Source organism: Cydia amplana, chromosome 20 (genome assembly GCF_948474715.1).
Source record: "Cydia amplana chromosome 20, ilCydAmpl1.1, whole genome shotgun sequence".
Taxonomy (NCBI): Eukaryota; Metazoa; Arthropoda; class Insecta; order Lepidoptera; family Tortricidae; genus Cydia; species Cydia amplana.
In genome coordinates this window covers 3,841,674-3,869,385 of record NC_086088.1, presented here as the reverse complement: position 1 = coordinate 3,869,385, position 27,712 = coordinate 3,841,674, and the positions used below count along the sequence as shown (strand labels likewise).

The 27,712-nt window shown below is 38.3% G+C and overlaps 2 protein-coding genes across 2 annotated transcripts in view; one reads left to right on the top strand and one right to left on the bottom strand.

Annotated features, from left to right (window-relative positions):
• Positions 1 to 20: 20 nt before the first annotated feature.
• Positions 21 to 18,131, bottom strand: LOC134657705 (DC-STAMP domain-containing protein 2-like). The gene is made up of 15 exons (XM_063513267.1): positions 17,596 to 18,131; positions 17,020 to 17,170; positions 14,898 to 15,057; positions 14,302 to 14,562; positions 13,852 to 14,062; positions 12,249 to 12,402; positions 11,611 to 11,776; positions 10,495 to 10,662; positions 4,554 to 4,697; positions 4,005 to 4,104; positions 2,969 to 3,073; positions 1,955 to 2,077; positions 1,385 to 1,460; positions 289 to 865; positions 21 to 40 (listed from the first exon to the last, which is right to left on the bottom strand). The coding sequence occupies exons 1-15, from the start codon at positions 17,982 to 17,984 to the stop codon at positions 21 to 23; spliced, it is 2,805 nt and encodes a 934-aa protein (XP_063369337.1). The 5' UTR covers positions 17,985 to 18,131.
• Positions 18,132 to 22,746: 4,615 nt separating this feature from the next.
• Positions 22,747 to 27,712, top strand: part of LOC134657546 (rho-related BTB domain-containing protein 1) — a 30,553-nt gene continuing 25,587 nt past the window's right edge. Inside the window, exon 1 of the mRNA XM_063513122.1 lies at positions 22,747 to 23,144. The gene's annotated coding sequence lies outside the window, so the exon portion shown is untranslated. The remainder of the gene's footprint in view (positions 23,145 to 27,712) is intronic.

Here is a 27,712-nt window from a genome sequence, read left to right as displayed (position 1 = left end):
TTGATCTTTCTATAACACTGTTAGTTATTGATTTCTTGATCTCCAAAAAACGTTTTACATTACGCCTTGCGGACCACAAATTTTTAGTCAGTTTCGTCAATGTGTGTTCTTTTCTTTCTTGGGCACTTTGTATATATTTCAAAATAGGTTCAGATTTTTCAAAGTTGAAGTCTGTCTGTGAATTATTTAGTGTGGCTTCCGATTTCTTTGCGAAATATGGATTGTCAAACAAAAATCGAATTTCCTTTTCCGAGGTTTTATTCCTTTCGTTAGTTTTCGCAACGCAACTGCGTTTATTACGTCTCGCTAAAGATATTCTGTGAAATAACTTAGAAGGCTGAAACATTTCCATGAAAAGATATTCGAATGGCTTGTGTTTGGTAGTAAGGTTACGTTTGTATTTATTACAATTCTCATCCTTTGTAGTTAGGAGCATCATCATTTTTATAATAGCACCTAATTTTCGCTTGGGAAATGATATGCCGTTTACTGTAACATCTGTATCTCCAAAAACAATTGGAGCTTTTCTACTTTTGTATAAAGGCGATAAGTTTGCCTTATCTTCATTATTTTGAACAATTTTATCTGCTATTATTTCATCTGTCATATCAGTCTGATTAGGTTTAAATATGGCTTCGCTCGTGATTGGAAAATCTCCATCTACTTTATGTGTACTAAAAGTATTATTACATTTCATTTTAATCATTCCTCGTTGAGCGTAATCTTTGTTCAAAAAATCAAAATCTAAGAGCGGTGTTGCTTCTTCATTACCACTTCTACATCTTGAATACAAAAACACGCTACTATTGTTTTCCTTATTACGATTACTCCATGTACCTTTCTCGTCCTCATTTATTTCATAATCCTTGCCAATGGAATGGTAGCAGATTAGATGAAATCTTTGAATTACAACATACGTAGCATAGTGGTTCAGTCGCCATCAGACATATTAAAGCGGCCAAGGTGTTCATAAACATTTGATCATGAAGTTAAAGTATTTAAAGTATTTGGGCGTTTTTTTTTGTTGTTTTATGTTGAAATTTTGAATTCTTATGTTATTTCTACTCAGAATCACGAGCTCTTTCTATCCTAATAGGAGAAAAAAAGTGTCCCAAAATTTCCATACATTTTTCGATCGTTCCATTCCGCGACCGCCATACAAAGTCTATGAAAAATGGTGACGTAATGGAAATAAAAACCTTAGGACACTTTTTTTCTCCTATTAGGATAGAAAGAGCTCGTGATTCTGAGTAGAAATAACATAGAAAATCCCAAATTTGAAAAAAAAGTGTAGGGGACAACAACAAAAAAACGCCCATTTAGCACGGCTCTGATATATGATGGCGACTGTACCAAAGAGTTATTGATCTTTGGTGGTACTTACTTGCGTTCCCATGAGAGGTATATTATCATCACCGTCATAATCAGAATCGTCACTGCTATTGTCATCAGAGGCAAACCTAGGGAAAGTCAATGAATCAATTTAGTTATCAAAGTGAGACTTGTTGTCAGCTATTTTACAAGCTTTTATTTAACTTGTAATGTACCTTTTATTTAACTTGCAACTTGTAATGTTTGGGTTAAATTTTACTTGCAAGATTTGACCCACTATCCGGTTTCCGATGAAGCTAAAATTTTGCATACATTGGCTAGGGTCTTGATAGGATCCTGCGGCGGAGTCGGCATTCGTTGGTGGTTTTAACCGGTAGTCGTACCACTGGCTAGTCCGTCATCGCTCCTAGTTCCCGGGCCAGGTGGCATCCGTAAACGCATTTCCCCAACGATAAAAAAAGGATTCAGGCCGCGTAGCCAAATTACCAATCGCTAACGCTCCGTAGCGATCGAAACGCAACTGTCCCTGTCGCACTAATATGGAAGAGTGATAGAGAGACACGAAGCGATTCGATAGCGAAGCGATAGCGATTGTCACCTTGGCTAGGCCGCCTGGTCTTACTTCTCCAGGCTGACATCGCTCAAGTCGCCGTAGTCTTCGGGCGAGTAGCAGATCGTGCAGAGCTGTCCGATGTCCATGAAGCACCGGGCGCAGTACACTCCGGGGCACGAGGGGGTTTCACATCTGTATCAAGTATGGAGGCTATGGCTTTTTGTCTATCCAATTGCAAAGAGCTATTGATAGTAACAGAGTTATTAACCCAAAGAATAGGCATATGGCTCCTCTACACGCATAAATGCGTCCCTTGGAGTGGCCGGCGCTGGCCCATCGTGAAGAGGAGCCAATACAGTCTATGAAAAAATCAGATCTCGAATTTGACTGCAAAAGTAGTTGACGCTCGCCTGGCCCAACTTGCATTTTAGATTTTGGAATTTTTGTATAAATTTCCACTCAGAATCACGAGCTCTTTCGATCCTAATTACGAGAATAAAAGTGTCCCCAAAATTTTATAAAAAAATATTTGTCCGTTATGTTACGGTAATAGAACTTGCAACACCGTAACCAAACGGACCAAAAAATTTTGAGGTCACTTTTTTCCGGTAAAATGAAAAAAGCTGAGTAGAAAGAAATGTAAACATCCCCAATTCTAACGCTATTTTTTTTGGTACAAATTGAAATTTCTATTTCAATTATATTTCTATATAATCTCGCATTTATAGACGGGTCTAACGCGAAATTTATTCACATAAGTACCTTTATTTACCGACGTTTCGACACAGGTTTCACTGGTCATGGTCGCGGCTAACTGATGTCCCAGCAAAATGTCAAAACAGAGATTTGTGCAACTACCCGACGAAAAGCGACCATGACGAGTGAAACCTGTGTCGAAACGTCGGTAAACAATACACTCCTTTTTTGGGCAGTCGTGTAATAAAGGTATGTGAATAAATAAAAATTTCGCGTTAGACCCGTCTATAAATGTGAGTTAATATGTGTTCAAAACGCGAAAGTTTTAAATATGAAATAGAAATGCCCTCAGCAGTGGATAAAAGGCTGAAACGATAGTCATCGTACCTTTTCAGATGTCGATCGAGATCTTCTTGACGGTGTTTCGTACAGCACAGCAAGCAATGCAGCTCGGCTGGTCCCACTCCCAGCAAAGTCCGTAACCACTGGCACCTAGCATATCAGTAGAGACCACAGAATAAGTTAGAATGGCGATGCGAGCAGGGTACGTGTCGCCGCCGGTTTTGAGCAAACGCTCGCATGCTACGCGCCCGCGCTGACCGAAAAACGAAGTAAACATGCCTTTTTGCGCAAAATAACGTTCAGATTAAGAAGCCAGACATCAAATCTGTCTAAAGGAGGCGTATCCATTCACCACGCACACAAGGCGCTAGCTAGTTTTTACTACCGTTGCGCGAGTGTTAGTAAATGTGGAGAGGAACGAGCGGCGACACCGGTTCCGATACTCTGCGCGCGATAGCCATTCTAACTTCTTTCAATATGTTCTGTGGTAGAGACATATCACATTTTTTTTATGGGTAAAACGAAAGTTCAGCATTTTAACTGACTTGGCATCATATGGTGAGCCCAGTACCCCTAAATTTCATTCGATAGCGTGACGTTTTTGTGTATGGGATTTCGAGTTTACAAAACGTCCTGCTTGGCGCGCTGTTCAAATCCCATACAAAAATAGACAACACCCAAACACGAATGCTCGTCACGCTATCCAATGTACTTTATGTTATGCTACATACTCTTGTGGGCCAAGTAAACTACCGAGTGGACACCGAACATAGTGCGGCGTTACGGCAGACCTCGAAGGAGATGGTGGCACGATCTTGACGTCTTTCGGATAGATTGGCCTAATATTGCCATAGAACGAGACGCGTGGAAGAAAGAGAGGGAGGCCTTTGCCCAGCAGTAGGACACAACAGGCTAACAAATAAAAATAATATAATACTATGAAATGCAAGCGATCCTATCAAACATGCAATACTACGCCAATGACTAGCTTTCGTATCTATAAGCACTTAAAGATAATCGATGTTAGCTAAGTTACCTACACTAAAAATATAAACCTGAGTAAATGATGAGAAAAACTAACGGTATACAATTATTTAGCAAATTTTGAAATGTGTATTTCTCCTCCGACATATATTTGAATTGTCTGTGTAGTTTCCTTCTAGCGTATTTCAGGAAGCAGCCTGCAAAAAACACATATTTCTTAAAAAAAGTTGATTAGGGATAATATTAACCCATTTTTTTTGGGTATTTAATTTTGAATATAATTACCTACTCGATTTTGAAACAATATTAAGGGCTCATTTAGACGGTGCGAGAACTCGCATGCGAATTCATTACATTGCGTCATTTGATCGGTCGGCTGAAATGATGTAACCTAAATTGTCCGCAATGTAACTAAAATCGTATACGAGTTCGCGCGCCGTCTAAATCAGACTTAAGAAGATCGTTGATTTTAACCAAAGAGAATTAAGTCTGTTTAAACATATTTTAGACGTAATTTAGCGAAAAGGATGGAAGAAAGGACGAGGAACCTACGAAAATAACCTAATGTAATTAATTAATTTTCATTTTCATTCCTGCCTTGGCATGAGCCTTGGTTAACAATCTACTAATATTAAAAACGACTCACTTCTCGTCCTAATAATGTGATAGTAAAGCCAGACTGCTCGAGCCTTAGCTCGTTCCGGCTCGTAACGGCCTGAGATCACGTGTCGAAGTCTCAAGCCGTAAGGCTCGAACAGCGCTAGCAGCCACAGCAGCAGAATGAGGGTTCCTGTAGGCAGAGAAGACTTGTTTTGATGATTTGATAGTAAAGCCAGGCCGCTCGAGCCGTAGCTCGTTCTGGCTCGTAATCGCCTGAGATCACGTGTCGCAGTCTCAAGCCATATAGCACAGTCACGTGTCGCAGTCTCAAGCCATATAGCACAGCGGCAAAATGAGGGTAACTGTAGGCAGAGAAGATTTATTTTCAAGGCTCTTTTCTGATGTGGGGCTGTTCATAAATTACGTCATCATTTTTGACGATTTTTGACCCCCTCCCCCCCTAAAATCATCCAAAAATCATGCTTCGAATGGCCCCGTCTCCTCCTACGTTATGCTACCATCATCCGATGTCCAGACCAGGGATGTTGCGAACATCCGCATCCGCATCCGCAACCGCGGAACTTCCGCATTATTTTCAACATCCGCATCTGCATCCGCATCCGCATAAAATCGATGCGGAGCTTATGCGGATGCGGATGTCGAACAAGTCGGTACAGGAACGTCTTAGCGGCGGCGTAAGTGCTAGCTAATTACGTCATTACCTATAACGAAATCGTCTAGAACTCTAGATTCAGAAAAGTAGGCCAAGTTACTGTTTATTAAATATAACGCACCTATATTCTTGCTCTATATGAGCGTTTCGTTTTTTTAAAATTTTTAATAATAAAATATTAAAAATGTAATATTTGACGTTTTCTAAGTACCTAATCTTGACATCCGCATCCGCATCCGCATCCGCGAGCCTTTCAATATCCGCATCCGCATCCGCGGATGTCAAAAAATCTGCATCCGCAACATCCCTGGTCCAGACCCCCCCCCCCCCCCCCATTTGAAATGACGTAATTTATGAATCTGTGTCATGATTGTAAGTTCTCGAAATTGCGAAATTACCACATTAAAAAATTTCAATTTTTTTGTATTATGTAAGGGACGTATATTTTTGTATAGGTATACCCATACAAAATAAAAAATTCCTTTTGTTGCCTGTGAAATTGTCTGAAATACTAAAAACTTTGCCAACTTTTTGGATATTCGGTAACCGCAACTTGCATTTCTGTAAACCTGGTCCCTTTCTTCCTACAATACCACGGGTTATGTACTTTAATGCTTTAGACAGCAGAAGATGTCGCAGAAAGCAAATGGGTCAATTTCTGAACACGATTTTTTTTCTGTCCGTGATGAAAATCGCGGGTTAGCATCAGACAATACTTACCAATTTTTTTTTACATAAAGAAGTCACACTTTCACACCGAGTTCCATATGAATTCACTGATTAGTTGGTTTTTAGAGTACACATAAAAATACCTAAAGGCTCAAATTACTACTCCCGTGCCCTGTCCGGAATCTACTTTTGAGCATAATGAAAAATCCTACGAAAAATTCTACATTAGTATCACTAATTTAGTGTCAAATACTTAAACTAGATGATATTTACTATCACTGAGCACATATACTATTAACTTCATTATGGTAAATAACTCGTGATCGATGTTTAAATTTTGTCCGAGCGCGCGAGTAAAATTTCGTCGGCAAAACTCAAAGGGCTCTGACAGCCGACGTTTGTATTTGAACCGCCTCGTGTCCCGCCTCACCTGTACTGGCAGTATTCGGCTGTCTCTCAAAGCAAGCGGATGTAAGTCAAGCCGCGGCGTGTTCGAGCAAATCGCGTAAGTATTTCGGAATCCGGGTGGGCGACAATTTTTTTCTAATTTCGATGCCCCTTATAAATTTTATTTTCCACATAGCTTTTCAATAGCAATTGTCATATTTAGGAGCCCTTTATGTATCTTTATGTAAGCGATAACATAACAGTTTGGTCAAACACGATTTAAATTTTTGGCGAATTTTTTTATTACGAATTCTAATTTCCGTGCCCTAATTCCCATAACAAATTTACCTAAAACAGCTGATTAAGTGGCACGGGAATTAGAAAGTATTACATATATTGTCAACAAATCTTTTATTGGGGGCACTGTAAGTTAATTGGCAATGTTTACGTCATATTATTATTACTTATATATATTGGCATTGAATATATATTATATGTAATAATAATACGACGTATATCTTTCTATTTTACATTTAAGGAAATCTTAAAGAATGCACAAAAATCTGTGAATAGTTTTTTAGTATAAGTACTATAGTACTTACATACAGGATCGACCCGAATAACCCGGGCAATTTTAATACGTAAGGTAAGGTGGGGTAAGACGACACCGGGGTAAGACTATCACTTGTATATTTATGGAATCCTTGTACTGTTAGTCTTGCCCCACCTTACCTTATTCATTGATCATATTATAACATTAAAATATAATATAAACATAAAACTATTTCTGGAATTATTAAATATTATAATACCTGTACCTAAGGTTACATGAAACAAAATGAAACACATTTGCAATGTTTTGTTTTTGTAAATTTGACAGCTGACAGCGTATGCCGTATAAAGTTTAAATATCTGGGAGACCGAGCTTTGCTTGGAAAACATATAGGTACCTACCTACCTAAAAACTCAAAAATGCGCGTTTTTCCAGAGATAACACCTACCTAGATAGATTTTTCACCCCAGAAAACCCTCATATATGATAAAATTTCATCGAAATCGTTAGAGCCGTTTCCGAGATCCCCGAAATATATACAAGAATTGCTCGTTTAATAGATTAGTCGTTATAAATTAGCTTTTATAATACAAGAAAAATTAAATATATCCTATTCTTACTATATTATAAATGCGAAAGTATCTCTGTCTGTCTGTCTGTTATCTCGTCACGCTTAAACCGCTGAACCAATATCATGTTGATGATATTTGGCATGGAGATAGTTTGAGGCCCGGGGAAGGACAAAGGATCTGGGGACACGGCAGTGCCGCCGCCAAGTCGAGCAAAACAAAGTGGCACGGTCAAAATAACATTTAATTTGAACATGTAATCTAAGAATTAATGCACTTTAAAATCCCTTAGTTTTGTCACTGACACAATCACTCACGATCATCATTATTCTAAGGTACTTCTAGCATACCCACAAGTTCCAAATTTGAAACGTAATTAGGTTTAAGCTTTTTAAGCCAATAAAAATCTAATAATACTGCAATATTAGTCACATTATTAAATTATACAACGGGACTTAATCGCGTATCTAAGTTTTAAGATTTACCTCCGACGTTTCGAGGACGGCGTTGTCCCCGTGGTCTCGGAGAAGACTGGCTTAAGTTGACATCAGCATCGTCTAACCGCGCGAGTTTTTCGAACTACCCGCACTTGGTCTTGTTTATCCGCTTGAACGTTTTGCGCACTAGGGATGTCACTCTGTCGACACACAACACTAACGATATTCGATTTATCGACTGTCGATATTCGTTTACGCTTACATTTACTAATGACTGGATTCCATGTGGATGAGATCTTGAAACCCTCGTCCCGATTGAAATTTCTATGTTTTCCTAAGGTCACCGAAGGACGTTATTCCGTATCAGTCACCTGGCGTTTACAAAATTGATTGCAGTTGTGGTAGTTCCTATATCGGAGAAACAAAGCGCACAATAGCAGTAAGAGTTAAGGAACATATTGCAGCTGTCAAAAATCGTCAGGTGAACAAGTCTGCCGTGGCTGAGCATTTACTGGAGTCAGGACCAAACCACTGGATTGAGCTGCATAACCCTAAAATCCTGTCCACGGATCGTCATTTCTACAGCAGGAAAGTACGGGAAGCCATTGAAATCAAAAAACATAGAAATTTCAATCGGGACGAGGGTTTCAAGATCTCATCCACATGGAATCCAGTCATTAGTAAATGTAAGCGTAAACGAATATCGACAGTCGATAAATCGAATATCGTTAGTGTTGTGTGTCGACAGAGTGACATCCCTAGTGCGCAAAACGTTCAAGCGGATAAACAAGACCAAGTGCGGGTAGTTCGAAAAACTCGCGCGGTTAGACGATGCTGATGTCAACTTAAGCCAGTCTTCTCCGAGACCACGGGGACAACGCCGTCCTCGAAACGTCGGAGGTAAATCTTAAAACTTAGATACGCGATTAAGTCCCGTTGTATAATTTAATAATGTGTAAAAATCGTGAAAGTTTAAATCAGTGTAATATTAGTCACGTTCTAAAGATCTAATAACTGCATAAATAAGTTTGTAATCCTATAGAAATATATGCGATAACAAATTTACCTTTTAGTTCTTACAATTAGTAGGGAAAGTAAAGGTACACTACGATGTACGATGTGAGTATGAATAAAGATGTATATAATTATGATATGTGTATACATAGTATCAGTATGGTATGGGTATGATTACCTGAAAAGAAGGACAGCCTACAAAAAGAGATGGGATCCTATCAAAAACATTACATGTAAAAAGATGCAAGTCTCGCAACGCAGTTCTTCTACTACAAAAAAAGTTTTGAGATGTAATGTGAAACCAAGTCGGTTATTTTAGACAATGCCAGGGGGGTATTAAAACCGTAATACTATTAGATACCTTATTAGGGTTCCGTAGCCAAATGGCAAAAAACGGAACCCTTATGGATTCGTCATGTCTGTCTGTCTGTGATAGTCTTACCCCGGTGATAGTCTTACCCCACCTTACCTCATATGTGGTTAAACAATTGTTTGTGTTATGAATTTATGAAGGCAGCATATTCGATTTCTTCAGATTAACTTACACAATAACTTCTTCTCTCTGTGCCCCTATTTATTTCTTAGTATCATTTCCTATACGGCCATAAAGCAGATCATACACCTTGTACCTATCTACATGCAGATACATAATGACACTTTTTAATGAATAGTTTTGTATGTAAGGCGGACATGTTTACGCAACTACTCAAAGTATTGTTTTGAAATATATATATTTTACTAAGAAAGAGAGATTAGTTGCCATTAAAATCAAGGAAACTATTAGTCAAATACGTAGTTTTTAGTGTATCATACTTTCGTAGATTTGTCGTCCGAAACTAAAATTAAAGTAGGTAAATATGTTCGATGCCGCTTCAGTATGGTTGAAGTATATTATTGTAGATTAAAATATACATAAATAATAGTTTTAACTACCAAAATAAGCTAAGAAAACAATTCCTGTGCCATGTTCTAATTTCCGTGCTAGTAAAATCTAATTCCCATGGACACACTAATTCCCGTGCCCTGACCAAAATTTTAAATTGAAATAACTTTTATAGTTTTATGAATATTTTTACCCCATAAGAAAATTAATGTTTATTATATTTTTTATCAAATTATCAGCATATTTTTTTTTGTGTAATGTTGGTATTTCAAAATTCCATGGGAATTAGACAAAAATGCTCGTTTGGTGAAATTGACCCAAATCGGGTCTGGAACCTCAGGTGGCATGACCATTCTCTGCCAAAAATTTGGAAGGTCGTGCCGCTCACGCATCGGCCTCCACAGTCACCAAACCCGTTGTCTAAACAGCAATGCATAATAAATCATCTGCAATAGACGCAAATGTGATGATGATCTTGAAGGTAAGTCAACTGTTAAAGCAATGATATTATATAACCATAGATAGGTTATACTCACAGTTGAGGAACACAAAAAATACTTCCATATTTATTTTTGTGCCTACGAAGAAATCTGTTATTTTGGATTAATTCTCTCATTCCATCCATCTTTGTCACACTCGTCTCTTTCTCATTCGGTGTGCGGGCTCGTTGGCACGTGCACATTTCTCGCTTGTCCAGCCGCGACTAAAGGCAACTTGTCCAATTTGTCACAAGGTACAGCGTTTCAATTTTGGAACGCCTATAACCTATCTTGAGTTATTAATAATTGTGTTAAAGACACACCAATGTGCGCGTATCGTCGTAAGTCCGGCGGGTGTGGGTCGGGCAGGCAGCCCGCCGTGGATGCCGCGGGCAGTATAAGAGGCACACTCAGAGCCTCCAGCACCACGCGGACTGTCGCCGCCAGAGGACCCGAGCCTGACACTAGGATTCTCTCTGTGCGGTTGGTAGCTGAAATATTTTTTTATTAAGCTACAGTTTCGTTGAAGCAGGCAGTATAAGAGCCATTTTTAACACATTCAGTGCCAGCTCAGAATCACGAGCTCTTTCAATCTTAAGAGCCCGTCAACGTGCACACTAGCGTCACCGCTAAATAATCGTGATTATTTCAATTTAACGAAAGATATTTAAAAAAAGGGGGCCGCTACGTACTGTATCTTGTATTAAAGTACCTTTTGAATACATCAAACTAGTTTCTATGTTGCTGCATTCGTCAATCTATAAACTCAAAACAAAAACGGTCGTTTTAACTTTGGACGCATAGATTGACGAATCCAACAACATATAAACTAGTTTGATGTATTCAAAAGGTACTTTAATACAAGATACAGTATACAGTACGTAGCGGCCCCCTTTTTTAAATATATTTCGTTAAATTTAAATAATCACGATAACTCGGCAGTGGCGCTAGTGTGCACGTTGATGGGCTCTTAATAGGATAATAAAAGTGTCCAAATATTTTTATTTACATTCTGTTATCATCTTTCATATACACTATATAAAGGTAACATATTGGAAATAACGAAAAAGGAATCGATATGGAAAATAGAGCACAATTAAAAACAAATGGCCCATGAAGAGAAAGGAATAAATAATTAGGCAGGCGTCCAGTCCAGTTATTTATCCATAGTCCAACGCTTTCGTCTAAAAGCCTAATAGTACACTTTATTTCAGTAGGTACCTATGTGACGAGACATGATCGAATTACGAATTAATATGGAAGGATGTAACAAGAAAGGAAAACCGAGCGAAAGGTGGATGGCATGATATGAATCGGACACAAGTGAAATAATGAAATGACGGGGGCGACAGAGAAGAATGGAAGGAAAAAACTCCAAGTGCAAGTGCAAGTGAGAAGGATACGGGCAAGCGAATGATGATGACAAGTAAAAATCTTACGTTGAAAGCTCTGCTCACTGCCATGGAACCGTACGTTCATCAACACCCAATAAAGGCTGTAGTCGGCCACCATGTGGATCATCAGCTTGAGGGTCGTGATCACCATGAACACTATGGACCTGGTCAGGTACATCCTCTCTGACGGGAGCAGACGGATCGACGATGTCTGAAAAACGAATCGAATTAACCAGAGACTACGGAATTATATTCTAAGAGCCAGCGACAGAATATACCACGTATATTCTGTCAGTCTCTTAGTTAAAACATGGCTTCCTAAAAAGGCCGATTCTTATTTCGCTGTCGAATTTTTTTTCGTTAGATTTCGGTAAATATGGATAGAGTTCCCTATTCTAAAATTTAAGAAAATCGGCCCTAAAACGGTCCAAGTATTACAATGACAAGTCCCTTCTCAATAAAATATGCCTACCATACCCCTCTCCCAGCTGTGAAGTTATCCAATACACAATTTCTCACAGTTAGATTGTGAAATCGATAAAAGTTCTGATTGCGCCGCATAAGTGGCAGAACCATATATTTGTCCAACCATGCCCTGGGGACCTATAGCCAAAATGACACAGACATGTTGATAGAAAGCGTCCCAAATTCTCCCATAATATTCAGGATTTTATTTTAATTACCGCAACGTATTTAGCCCTCTCCCTAGTATTCAGAGGCAGGACTGTCTCCCTGCCTTGCCTCTGCCTCCTCAGGTCCAGCTCCCGAAGTTCCTTTGTCACATAGCGGTTGTCAAATCGAGATCGAGTCTTGAACATGTGCAGGTAGTACTTTGCTCTGAAACATAAGATGTTACGTGTTGAACTACGGTAAGGATGATAAGCAGGAAGAATTTTCCTGTTCCTATCTGGCTAACCCCGGGTTAGTGAATGGTGCAAGTGGCCCTGAATAGGTTACTGTCTGCAGTCCTTTCACTCTGACAGCTGTAATGACGTATCACATGATGTCAATTTATGAAGCAGCAATGTACTCTAATGACGTAAACGTTCTAATAAAAGACCAATTTAAGACTGCCAAGTGAACAACCGAGTCCTTTGAACGCTAAAAATAAACTATTGAAGAGAATTGGACGTACGAGTTAGATCCGTGAGTTAAGATTATAGTAGGTACCTACGCTAATGCTTTGTTTTCCTCCGAAAGCGGTACCGTCATATAGCGGCCGTCCCCATACAAATACTACGACATCCATATTTAGCCGTATTATTTAGTATGGAGACGGCCGCTATATGACGGCACCGCTATCCTAGGAAAATCGATCTTAAGCAAAGGAACGAACGTGGGACGCGGGTCAATTTATGAAATTCTTTGTACCTTTGAGCTTAATAGTGTGATAGTGTCCTTACTTTAGAAACTGTAAAGTAGGTATTTATAACTGATCATAATTATTTGTATTCTATTCTAATTACCTACCTACATAGTTCCCACATCTTTAGGAGACGATTCAGATATATATTAGGTAAGTTTTACCAGTTTTACTGAAGTTGTTAAGAGTTCTTTAAAGCTTGTGTAAAATCTCCAAAGACAGACAAAAATGCAGATAGATAGACACTCAGGCAGACAGGCAAACAGGCACAGACAAATACTGCATCATTAGACTGAGTTTAGAGCAATTATTTCATGAAACCGATGCTGCCAAAAATACGGGGGTGCGGGGGGACGAGGTGAGCGAATCCCGTGCCGTGATTGGTCCGTTCAAAGACACGGACCAATCACGGCACGGGATTGACTCGAAGATGGAGTAAAACTACCGTATAAGTGGCAGAGGGTGTAGCGTTACTATGCTCAGTCTAGAGGATTTCTAGTCTATGTACTGCACTTACCTAAGTATATAATGAGCATCAGGAATAAGCCAGTAAGCGCGCAGGTCCAAGACAGCCAGGCCAGCAGCGTGTCAGCGCGGTTGCGCAGGTCGGTGATGACACCGGCGACCGCTTGGCTGACGGGCTGGCTGCCGTTGCAGCACACACACACACGCTGTGCCATCTCTGTCACACTCGCTGCACGATATATCACTTGACTCACCTAAGTATAATGAGCATCAGGAACAAGCCAGTAAGCGCGCAGGTCCAAGACAGCCAGGCCAGCAGCGTGTCAGCGCGGTTGCGCAGGTCGGTGATGACGCCGGCGACCGCTTGGCTCACGGGCTGGCTGCCGTTGTAGCACACACACACACACACGCTGTGCCATCTCTGTCACACTCGCTGCACGATATATCACTTGACTCACCTAAGTATAATGAGCATCAGGAACAAGCCAGTAAGCGCGCAGGTCCAAGACAGCCAGGCCAGCAGCGTGTCAGCGCGGTTGCGCAGGTCGGTGATGACGCCGGCGACCGCTTGGCTCACGGGCTGGCTGCCGTTGCAGCAAGAGTGGGAGCGGCGGATGTGAATGTCGACGGAGAGCAGAGATTGCAGGCGGGTTGAGTATGTATTTAGTTCTGGGATAATAGGTAAATAGGTAGAACTTAGAAAATAAGGACTTCAATTTAGTAAGCGGACACTGTCTCTCTTTTAATCTACTAATTTAAAAACAATTGACGTTCAGCTCACTACAACATAATTATCAATCCCTTATTCATCAATTGCTACATATTTGTTCCCGAATAGTAATTTTTTCCCCGGTGGAGCGAATTAATTTGGGACATTGCAAAGTTAACCATAATGACCAGGGACTTACTTTTCTTAACAGTAGCCACAATGCTTCCCTTCGCAAAATCTCCGACCACGCAGTATGGCTCTTCTAGCTTCAGGTTAAAACACACAGCTTTCACTATCACCTTCCAATCCCACTGGTTTGACAGTTCCGGGAACTCTTCATAGCAATCTTCCGTTCCTTGTGCAAGGATTTTGGTGCAGTACTCGTATGGTGTTCCAAGTTTCTCGTTGCAGGTCAGTTCGATGGAATTTAGCCAGGATAGAGACGATTGGAGGACGTGAGCTGTACAACAGAAACAGATTGGGTTAAAATTTAAAATAATTTCGGAATACAGTCAAACCCATTTATAACTACTTCGCGAGAGCTGAAATCTTCTTCCTTTATACTTCTAGCAAGAGCCGAGATCGTTCTAGCTTAGGCAAAAATGCATTGGTATGTTTGATTGCCTGACAGGTTATTCTTCGGAATGTTCGGACGGATATAACGCATTTCTCAACAGATTCTCGTGAAATTTGTTGAGCACTTAGATAATTTCTTAGTTGATTTCAAAATGTGGGAACTATGACGGTTTTTAGTTCTAAGTTCTCACAGAGCCACTATATTTAAACAATACTCACCTATACTTATGGCCAGGCGATGTATCCTCACCATCAAACTCTTCATATTCGCAGCCAAATATTGGATCTTCTCTATGGTCCCGCTCATCGTTTCTTGGACCAGATTCAACGGGCTCTCCTTGGATTCCTTGATCTCTTTGACACTGGATTTTATGTGTTCCTAGAACGTTGGAAAACGGAAGTGATTTTAAACCCAAATTTGAATGTTGTGGTGGTACAAAACAAGAAATAAAGATATTATTCCAAGTAGGTATTAGGTAGGTAGCACAAACAAGCCAGCTGCTGGCTTTAAGTTTGCACAATACAAATTACTGCTGAAACTATATACCTCCGACAAAAAGAGCCCCTAAATTACTCAGCCTAAAGGGCCACCCCATCACTAGCGTCTTTTGAGCGTCGGCATCTGGTCAGCGCTATGGACAATGGCGTCGCTGCGCAGTTGCTCCAACGTTGCGTCGAGCAGCAGTCATTTAGTTGACTAGACGACGACGCTCGGGAGACGCTAGTGTGGGATGGCCCTAAGGCTGTAAATTAATTGGTTTGGGGTAAAGCGCCGACATCAATCGACTCAATGGACCTTGATTGATGACGTTGTCACACTTTGTCATTGCAAATGCCGTGCAGAGTTAGCTTGGTCCAACTCTACAAGGTTGATGGTTCTACTCTCTAAGCCCTCTAAGATTCTGCCCGTTCATTCAGTATCTCAAATAATAGGGACATTCTAGAAGTGTCGGTTACGTACCTACGTTCGAATTCCACGCCGGTGAAGCCGCGGGCTCTGCTAGTATCAGTATAAATGGAAGCGAGCAACATGTGTACCTATTCTCAAGAGAAACGTCGCCACACCTGAATGAATTATGAATGAGCGTGCAATCAGCAACTCAGACATAAAAAAAATTGTGCCCGCTGTTTTAAAAAAATATGGTTTTCTGTAAAGTCGGTTTATGGACGATAATTTTGCGTGATAAGTTGATAACGTCATTAGAAAACATTAATGAAAAATTGCATACTTTTATACGTTACCATGGCCGGAGATCGGTCCACATCGTGACACTTTTTCGTGCATGCTACCGGTGTTCATCGATTTATAAGATTATTTTATCACGTCAAACAACTTTATCTAACGAAGGCCTGCTTTTCCTAACCAGACAGAAATATCACCGCAAACCCCTTATTTTCTACAGGTTAATGAATTCTTCAAAACAAGACATATCAAGGCCAACCACCCCACCCATCACTTAATTTCTACGCGTCCTGAATAAATTTTCTATTAGCATTAGTAAAATATTTAGTCACACAATACCTTATATACTTAGAGTAAGATGGAAATTTGTATAGATTAATATGATACAATCTGTACAATGACCTAAGGTCATGAACCTTTTAAGTGGTGTTGATATTTACGAGTCTACGAGTGTTATTTATGTACCTCTGTTATAAAGGGAAAGAGATAATTATTGTTGTGTTTTTCAAGAGAGTGGAGTTACTATTGAGAAGGTTTAGGGCAGCGGTTCTCAATCTTTTTTTTTTTTGACGGAGCCCTTTTGGAAAGCGAAATACTTGATGGAACCCTACAATACGATGGCGGCACAGGGACATTCTTCGAGACGACTAAAGCATATAGTGTTCTAAATTCTTGCGGAACCCCTGCAGGGGTGTCGCGGAACCCTAGGATTCCGCGGAACACATTTAGAGTATGGCTGGTTTAGGGGAAAAGTTTATACCTAAGTTAATTATGGATAACTATAAATTTTAAAAATTTTAAAATCCCTACGCTCTATTATGCCATAAAAACCTTTTATGTCAAACTGGATCGATTTCTACCAAACATAGCTAAGACTAAGAAACATCGCATGGAACCTAGCTTTCACTTAAAATAAACCGCATCGAAATCGGTCCATCCGTTGGAGAGCTATTACGATGCCACAGACAGACATTGACGTCAAACACATAACACCCCTGTTTTTGCTGATAAGACGTAAAGTCGCCATCACGCAGATATATCGGAGCGGCTAAGGCGCTCACAAATATCTGAACACGCCTCTATCGTCAAGGCGTTAGAGTGCGTGTTCAGATATTGTGAACACCTTGGCCGCTCCGGTATATCTGATGGCGACTGTACCTGCCCACAAGCCAAGGAAGCAGAGAGGGTATCCAGGTTCTTCAAAGTGTTGGTGGCTGGTCCAGTGAGGATGAGAACCAAGGCGTAGCAGGCCAGGGTGTACCGGCCGACACGTGAGAAGAGTCCAGGTATTAACAGTAGAAACAAGCATCTGGAAGAGTGACAACCCTGTTAAAACTGTCAGTTAGTAGTACAAACAGCAACACTCTTAACTGTCCATTCGTGGAACTTATGCCTTACCGATGGCCAGTTAACAGTGTGGGCGATGGTACAAGTATCTAATCGTGCGAAGTGTTCAAAATCAATACATTTATAAAACAAAGTCCCCCGCCGCGTCTGTCTGTTTGCGATGTATGTTCGCGATTAACTAAAAAATTACTGAACTTAACTTATAATTGATGTATTCTTAATTGTGGTGGACGGCAGTTCTTAGATACCTAAGTACCTACAGCCGGTAGCAGAATTAGCTAGCTACAAAAACATGTTGAAAGTATTATAACTATCGTTTTGAGCACTACATAAAGTGTTTTCGTTGTTGACTACGTGTATCTAACATTTTTGATAAAGAGAACTAACCTGACTGTGGAACTGAAAACAACGCCCAAAGTTATTGCCAAGCCAATAGCCCACCCCAAAACAGACCAAACAGACAGCTGACAAACGAAGACAGTATAAAGAGAATATGTCAAAATTCCCCCGACAATACCAATCACAATTTTTAAAATAAAACTTGAATTTTCCTTCAGAAAAGTGCACGAATTCGCAAGTCTCGAACCCTCAGGGCACAAGCTTCTATAAATTTGTTCGAATTTCTTCTGCGAGTCATTACGGTACACGGTCCATTTTTGATATAGAGTACTCCGTAATTCTTTCTTGGAATGTATCGAATTCATTTTCTCTTTTTCATATTTCAGTCTGTATTTTTCTATAGTTTGCGCTTTCCAGAGGAGAGCGAGATACGCCATTTTGGCGGATTTTGGTGCTCATTTGATATTATATTTGTTTCGGGACTTCATTATTCTAAAATTTAACAATTTCGTTTTGTGAAAGACAGAATGTTTTATTTTTCTTTTTGTGACTTTTTACATGAGTACCAAGAAGGATTTTGTGACTTTTCCGTCTTGTTCTTGTTACCCAATAAAAAGTTTTTAATATGCGATTAAACTCGGAGTAATAATCAAAGAGTAGTATAATATCAGTGAACGCATATAAACCATGGAAGTATTCTGTCCGCTCAATTATGACCCAACGTAAAGTATTCGAGTGTAGGCGGTGCTTACAGAGTGTTCGATTGGCAACTTCAGTGCGGCCGAGATGACAGTCAGTGACGGATGGCTAAATTGGTTTATAAAAACTACGTTTTTTTGTAATTAAAAATGTCTTCATGTGTCGTGAAGTGGTGCAGAAATTGTTTTAGTTCATATCAAGGACAGTGGAATCACTTTTCACTTGTAGTAAACAGATAACTTCAGTAAAATTTGGAATAAACATGACGACATTTTTTCAATACTACCGTGCTAAGCTAAAACGTAACAACTGCATACGACTTTCATAACAACATACGACTTTTTAAATTGCGAGGATAATAGGGATGGTTTAATGCCAAATGAAGTAGACTATTTTATTAACTTATGATTGGTTTAGGTATTTTCTATATACAGTAGAATCCACTTATAATGACATTGAAGGGAAGTAACAAACATGTCATACTAAGCGGATGTCATATAAAGCATAGTTGATAAACTTTTTATTTTATTTTTTCCAAATTAATCTCAAACAATTTTGTGAGAGATGAGTTTTATTAACCTTATACCAATTATCAACTTTCACCGAGAGTAAAAACTAAAACAATTTAAACGCCACAGACGTCCTCGCAGGGAAAGATGTGGGGCCGGCCACGAAAACCAGCGAATTTGTCAGTATAACCGGACATAATTCCATAAAAATAGTATTTATAGGTCGAAGTTATCTTATCCGACTTTGTCACAAAGAATTTCATATGAAAACCAAACTTCGCACAGTAATTGCGTCATAGTAAGCGGTTGGTCAGTATAAGCGGAGTCATAATAAACGGATTCCACTGTAATTATAAATGTAGTAATAAATTCCTTCTTACAGATTTGTATTTTCCTTTTTTATTTCATGAGATGGAGCTATAAAAAAACTACCTAGTTATTTCAAATTAATAATCAAATTTGGTATTGTCATTTTACATTACTTTCCATTCAAATTCCCACAATATGCTATTCGCAGAGAACTATGGAAAAAAGCTGTCCAATTAGAGAGACATGAAATTGAGTGGATGCCTGGCAAGATATATAATGTTCTATTCATGAGATAACCCGTGAGATAATCATATCCGGTCTCCTATATGTAGATACATTTTTTTCTATCACGCTTTCACTGAATTAATTTAACAAATACACACATTATCTCAAAATGTTGATCATTTTAATCCACCCTCTACTGTCACATATATGTAGGTTCTCTCTCAAGCCATTTCCGTCAGTAGAAAAGAGCGGCGAATTTAGAAAATGTAAGCGCGCGAACGGTTATGGTCCCATACAAAATTGTAATTATGCGCCTTTTTCTACTGACAAACTTGCTTGACCGGCTATATACATATAAAATATTTCCATTGGAACTGAAAGTGGGGATTTATTGTGACTCCGCCTGTTCAAATGTTTTTGACCCGATTCGTGTACCTACCCATGTAAATTTTGCAGGCTGTATAGCCTGTCCGATTTCTAAGATCAAGTTCGCCATACATTTACTATGGCGTACTTGATCTTAGAAAAACGGACAGACTATACCAGTACGGCTACCATCAGTTTGGCACTGACAAACGCCGTCGAGAACGTAATTTACTTTCTATACATCTCGCTCGTACTCGCATATTAGTGCAAACGAGATGTATAGAAAGTAATTTTTTTTTTTTTTTCCTATCATGGCTTTTACTCTGCCAATGTCGAGGTGTAGACTTTTGACTTGCGACTTGCAAGTCAGAAAGTAAGTTACGTTCTCGATAGCGTAAATGTCAGTTTTGACACTGTCAGTGACTCATGGTACGGGCTCTGAACGTGACTTCGCACTGCCATACAGATTGATAATAAAATATACAAAATACTTATTATAGCGGAATACATTTATACAACAATGAATATTTAATTATGTTGAGTTAGTCTGTCATTTAATTTCATATCAACATTTTAACTAAGTAGTTATCTTTTAATCTGCATTAAATTATTATACGTGAATTATTTGACTGGTTCTTCAATGTATGGCATAAACCTATCCCTGTCCAAGTCATATTCTAATCAAATATGAACCGCGAATTCTCAGCGGCCAGTAGGGTAGACTGGGGGCAATTGAAACAATTTGCCTTTAACCGCCTGTAACCGTCATATTTTTATGAGTAGAAAGATGTACGCCCAAAATATTTCAAGGTTAGTTATCTGGTTCCTAAATGAAGTGTATTTGGATGGTCTATAATCCATAGTTTTTTTACAATAATTTAATAAAGAGAATGGGGCAGTATGGTTCAATTGACCCCACATGTGTGTCAATTGAAACACTATGTGAGGTCAATTGAAACACTCAAATATCTTCGGCACAATGAAAGTACTTATATCTTTTTTAATCTTTTCCATCACTACATCTGCATACAATGAGCTCATCAAAAGTTCGCAAGCATAAAATAAATATTTCTCAATTTATGAGCATCTGAACATCTCGATCAAAACACGCGGGAAAAAAAAAGAGTGAACGACTTTTACGAGACGACGTTGCTGCTACCTTATACATTTATCTTAACCAAATTAGTTTTAATGCACTTATAATATATAACGATATAAAATCGCTAAAAATAAGCATAATCATGTTTCATACAAAAGTGCTTGTTTCAACTATAACAATGTTTCAATCACAACCATTCCGTGTACCTACCCTGTGACGAGTGTTGCATGTGGTTGCAAACGCCGGGATGTAAAATGAAATAATACTTAGACGCAATAAAATAATCAGTTCAAATTGTTTTATTAAACAAAACATTGCAAATTAAAACATTAAAAATCAAACATTTGGGCCGCTTTTCCGAAGGTCTTTCCAGAGATCACTTAAATTCCTCGCCTGCTGGACGTTTTCGGGGCATCTAAAAAAAAACGGTTCAATAAATGTATTTTACAGAAATAGGATGTAGGTAGTAGTGTAGTATTATATTTTTAATATGAAACTAATAAACCTAGGTAGGTCAAAAACTACATAAATAATAGTGAACATTAATAGAACAAACATAATGTGCATCTAATACAGAACCTCCTTATATTTTGAAGTTGGCTACTTTTGGGGACGATTAAAACGTTTCAATCGTCCACAAGCAAGTTGTTTCTATCGTCCCCACACCTCGTTTTTCACTTAAAAGTCAAATATAATATATAAAAAAGACTCGAACGCTGATCAACGGCCATTAAAACATTCGTTTATTCCTAACTCGAACACCAACATAATTTGATTAGTCAAAATACAAGAGTAAACGAAGTTATAAGAAAAAATACGAGAGGACAAATACTTACTTTTTACCGCGAAAAACTGGTTTGGCGCGTGGACACTTCCGTCGCGCACCGTCGCTCGAGCGCTACTGGTCAAGGATTCAAACATGGCCGACCGCGTGTACTGAGTGTTGCGTCAGACGCGTAGGTATTATAGTTTTCGAGAAATTTGACTTGTTTCAATCATGATGTGTTTCAATTGCCCCCAGTCTACCCTACGTACAGCAAGAAGGTTATTAGCGGATTAATGTCGCTGATTGGTAGTTATTGACATTATATGCATTTCATCTACACTTAGCTGTGTACGTTAGTGTAATAGAGACAGGCTCTGTAAACGTATCGTCTTATTTAAATGTAGGCGTAATTGTGTATGTGTGCTAATTTGGCCCGAGAATTTAAACGGTAATGTTCCCAAAGGCGGTTTCCAGTTATATGCTTTCACTGTATAATATATATATATATATATATATGGTAATAATCCAAGTAATAATATCAAATGGAAATATCTGGGAGACCGAGCTTTGCTCGGAAAACATAAAATCTCAAAAATTACCGTTTTCCCAGAGATAAGACCTAGTTAGATCGATTTTTCGTCCCCGAAAACCCCCATATACCAAATTTCATCGAAATCGTTAGAGCCGTTTCCGAGATCCCCGAAATATATATATATAAATAAATAAATATGCAAGAATTGCTCGTTTAAAGCACGTTTAAAGGTATTAGATAGATAGATATAACAAAGTACGGACATCAAAAAAGTTTTTATTCTAATTTTTTTTCTTGTAGGTATCTACCAAAGTATCTACCTACACTACCTACAGCAATGCCAATTGTAATTAAATGCATTAAAACGAGAGCGAAATGCCAGTATCCATGCCAAATCCAACAACTTGTGGACAACACTGTCAGCAAACTCCTGTAATGTTGCATTTTATTGCAGAAGCGAAACACGTTGCTATTAAGATTTGAGTAGGCGCTTCTTCCCGTATCTAAAATATCGTAATAAAAATATTTCCTTGTACTTGTAAGCTATTGTTTCGCTTGTTTTCAATATAAAGCAGTATGTATAGCATATAACAATCCTGTTATGAATGGCAGAACTTCAAGCTTTTGTATTGTTTGTGAACGCAGCCTTGCATACCTAATATAATAGCTACATAGCTGTACAGCGAGAGGACGCGATTCATTTAGTACAATTCCTTGTAATTGTCTGAAGGATCGACCACGTATAAGAACGCAAAATTGAACAGATTGATTCCCTTGAGTTCGTTGACATCAACGAAATTCTCAATAACAAATTAAAATGAACCTGGCCCGAGTTCTGCGGATCTGCGCCGTAGTTTCATTGAAGGAACATGCGCAGAACACCGCATTGCTACAAAATCAACTTCACTCCGTAGCCTTTCTCGAATACATAAAGATAATTCACCATAATCATTTAGTAAAAGCAACGTAAATGCTACGAAGGATATCCTGAAAGTGCCAGTTAATCAGTGAAAATCGTGATAATGCTCAGGTGATCTACGAAATGAGATAAGGATTTGAGAATAAACATTTTGGTTTTTCGTGAACGGAATTGTAAGTAAAAGTTATATTTTATTACATAATTTTGGGTATCGATCCTTTGATTAATTTTGAGTACCACATAGGGGATTAATTAATGGTCAGAACAGAACGAAATGGATTAAAAGGATTTAATTTGCTCATGTGGGAAGTTGAACGTATTTGTGACAGATGTTTAGGAAAATGCATAGTCATTCAAAAATAACTTAATATTTTTATTAAGTAAATTTAACACTCATACTTAATAAATAAAAAGTGCCCCAAGATATAAAACATTAAATGTTTAACGATTAAATTCCTTAAGCCAATAATTAATATTAACTAGTTTTTAGTATCGAGGAAAACCATAGGAAAACAATAAATTGCCTGTGTACAGTCAGCAGCAAAGTAGCTGTACGAAAAAAGTACTTAAAATGCAACGACGCGAAAGTAATTGTATTTAATTTTTTCCCCATAACTGTTAACTTTCGCTGCTGGCCTTACCTTTATGTAAAGTGTAAACTTTAGTGACTTTAGGTAAAATGCGGACAACTACACTCCGAAAAGTATACGTGTAATATATTCTTATAATAACTACTACTTGAATGAAGACGTCTAAAATATGAATATTATTTTATTATAAACTATTAAAAAATAGTTATTTACGATACAAGTTCGGAAAAGAGAAAATTCGAAACGAGTAGCGAATTACCTATTCGCACGTGTATCGTACAACGTTTTACAGTACATATGGTACTTTAAACTTTCGACATAAGCACGGAAAGTGCTCTTTTCCGCACTAGTTGGGGAAAGTAGCACCATATGTACGAGGGGTGTTCAAAATATTCTCGGTATGAGAATGAAAACAAACAAGTACGAAAAGTTTGATATTATTATTTTTCAATATACTCCCCCCCTATGTTCATACACTTAAAAGATCGATCAAATATTTTTTTTAATCCTGCATAAAAATATTTTTTATCTTTGGTGTAAAAATGCTCCTCCACTGCCGCCTTCAATGCTTCATCATCGGAAAATTTATTTCCACGCAGATCCTTTTTAAGATTGGGGAACAAAAAGAAGTCGCTGGGGGCTAAGTCCGGACTATACGGTGGGTGAGTAACAGTTTCAAACCCACATTCAACAATAGCTGCCTTGGCAATATGAGCAGTATGGACGGGGGCGTTGTCATGCAGAAGCATAACACCTTTGGTTAACTTTCCTCGCCTCTTTTCTTTGATTGCATCCTTTAATTGACGTAGAATGTTAGCGTAGTACTGTCCTGTGATATTTACACCTTTTTCATTATAATCGATCAGTAATACTCCTTCACAATCCCAAAATATCGTGGCCATGACCTTGCCAGCTGAAGGGATGACCTTGAACTTCTTGGGATGAGCTGAACCCTTAATGTGCCACTGCATGGACTCTTGTTTACTCTCTGGGTCATAATGATGAACCCAGGTTTCATCTCCAGTAACTATTCTTTGCAGCACCTCATCAGGATTTTCACCGCACAGGTCAATAAAATCGGAACAACAAGCTACACGCATGTCTTTTTGAAGCCGAGTCAGCATTCGCGGAACCCATCTTGCACTTACTTTTGACATATTAAGATGGTCATGGATAATATCATGTACGGTACCAATAGAGAGATTGGTTACTTGTGCTATAGATTTTACCTTCACTCGACCATCTTCCAATATAAGTTTTTCCACTTTATCAATATTTTCTTGTGAAGTAGCTACTACAGGCCGGCCAGGTCTAGGGTCGTCTTCAACACTCTCCCTTCCACGTTTAAACTCGCTTGACCACTTTTGAATGGTAGATAAAGAAGGAGCAGACTCACGGTAAACACAATCCATTTCCTCTTTTATGGTTTTTTGATTTTTACCCTGTTTTGTCAAGAATTTTATCACGCATCGATGTTCTAATTTAGTTAACATTGTCAATTCCCACATGATGTTCATGTTTGTTCAGCAATTGCAGAAAAACAAAAGAACATCTCGGTTCGAATTATACTTTTTTTTAATGTCAATGAATAAACCTTAGCGGCCAGTAACGAAAGAAATTTTAGAAGAGGTTGTAAGATATCAATACCGAGAATATTTTGAACGCCCCTCGTACCAGCAACATCCGTTGCGGATGCCGATTTTTTGACATCCGATGATTTTTAAAGGCTCACATCCGCGGATGCGGATGTGGATGCGGATGTCAAGATGGTACCATAAAAAATGTCAAATAAGTATTACATTTTAGTAATTTTTATTTCAAAAAACCGGCCAAGTGCGAGTCGGACTCGCGTTCCAATAGGTTTTTTTGGTTAATGACAAATTAAATTACCTAGCAGTCTAGCACTTACGCCCATTCTAAGACGTTCCTGTACTGGCCTGTTCCACATCCGCATCCGCATTAAATCCGCATCGATTTTATGCGGATGCGGATGTTGAAAATAATGCGGAAGTTCCGCGGTTGCGGATGCGGATGCGGATATTCGCAACATCCCTGATATGTACTGTAAAGTCAAACCAAATTGTTAGTAAATAAGAACAAATAAAACTATACTCATCCTTTTCTTTTGGATGTTATTAGTACCTACTATACTTGGTCAACCAGATCTTGACAGTAGAAAAAGGCAGCAAATTTGAAAAATGTAGGCGCGAAGGAATATCGTCCCATAGAAAATTTGAATTTCGCGCCTTTTTTTACTGACAAGATTTGGTTGACCAGCTATAGTGTAACACAAAGATATATTGGGTCGACCAAATCTTGTCAGTAAATAGGAACAAAAAAAAATTATACTCATCCTTTTCTTTTGGGTGCTAGTAGCTAGTACTAGTGTAAGACAAAGATAGTATGATTCTCTCTGTGTATTTTTGAAATCAAACAGACCTTTGACACACTATAGTATGATTATCACTGTCTATGGTTGAAATGAGACAGTCCTTTGACAAACTATAATTAAAATTAAGTATTCATGAACGCATTTAAATCTTTTAATTGCGAACGTGTCCTTCATTCTGGATGTCAACTGTCATACGTTTTTGGCAGATTGTTTGTTGTTATTGTTATTTTATTTAGTTTAAAAAATGTTTAAAAAATTGTTTGGTTTGCTTCAAGTTTGATTGCTTTTTTGGATTGTTTTGAATAATAATTAATATTGAAGGACTTATCCACGGAACCAAAATGTAAGAATGTTTGTTTTACTTTTCCTAAGTTATTTTTCGAGTGGGTTTCAATATCTGAATGGAATCTGCGGGCTCAGCACGGTTCCATTTTTTATCCACTATCACTAAGCCCGTCACTTTCGCACTTACATACTTGTTAGAACGTGACAGGCATGGTGATAAATGATAAAAATGCGACCGTGCTACTAGGGCTGCATTTTGTGTACTTAACTAAGTACTTAAACTATTGTTAAATAGTTATGTGCGTGTGATTTGCGATATCGATATTAAACATAGATTCATTTAGCTTATACTAATATTTATTAACTGTTCATTTAAGCAGGGTACTTACAATGCTTTCTTAAAAATATTCTAAGAAGAAGAATATTTTCTTTAGCAAAAAACATTACCAGGTACCAAAATAGGAATGCAAAAAATACAATAGAAAAAAAAAATCTAAACTATAATTATACATGTCACGTAATTACCATTGAGAGGCTTTTGTGTCTAAGTATAATCCTGCCCATATAGCTCATTTTGGCTGGCGAACCTCCCTTTTCCTCATGAAATCAGAAATCAGAAATAACAGTAACAATTCAACATTATTCAGCCTACCAATTTCCAATAGTCAGTCAATAGTAGAAAATACTGAGTGATCTCACTATTTCAGGAGCCTGAGAATGCAAGAATGCAACAGTTGTAACCTGGTGACCTAAATCTAGGACATGAATAACTGAGTGGGTTGCAGCGTTCTTGGTACGCTAATATGTAGGTCAAAGGTTCTGGTATATTCAGGATTTAATAAAGAACAAGGTGTTGAAGTATTTATAAATAATCTTGTTTAAAGGTGGCTCAACATTGTTTAGATTTAACATTATAAAAATGAACTTAAAGAACTGTACTAGACAGTTAGAAATTGGTTAAAGATGTTGCCTCTGCCTTTTTAGAAGTTGGTTAAATATGTACCTGGGCCATTTAAATGAATAAAATGATGACATTGCTCCTTAGACATTGCCTAGGCTTCCTTTTTAAATCAAATTACAAACAAAACTGTAGTTTGGTTAAATTTTTTAATGTTGTGCATGTTTAGGTGTGGGTGGAAAAACTCACCGGAATGCGATTGTGGAGCGCCTATACAATCTATCCACCATATAATTCATGACTGCCCAAAATGAATGTACCCTGGTGACCCTCTGGACTTCATAGGGTTTAGTGATAACGCAGCCCAATGGGTGAAGAACCTAGACATTAATTTGTTAATAAAATTGTAGAAAAACTCATAATGCCATATGAATAAAATAAAAATGTGTGGTCATTGCATGATCACTGGTTGTTCAGCCGAATATGACCATAAATGTTAGTCAATCGTACACAATGAAACCTAGTCCCACAATAAGCTCAATTGATCTATTATTAAATTTGTTGTAAGCAAATTGG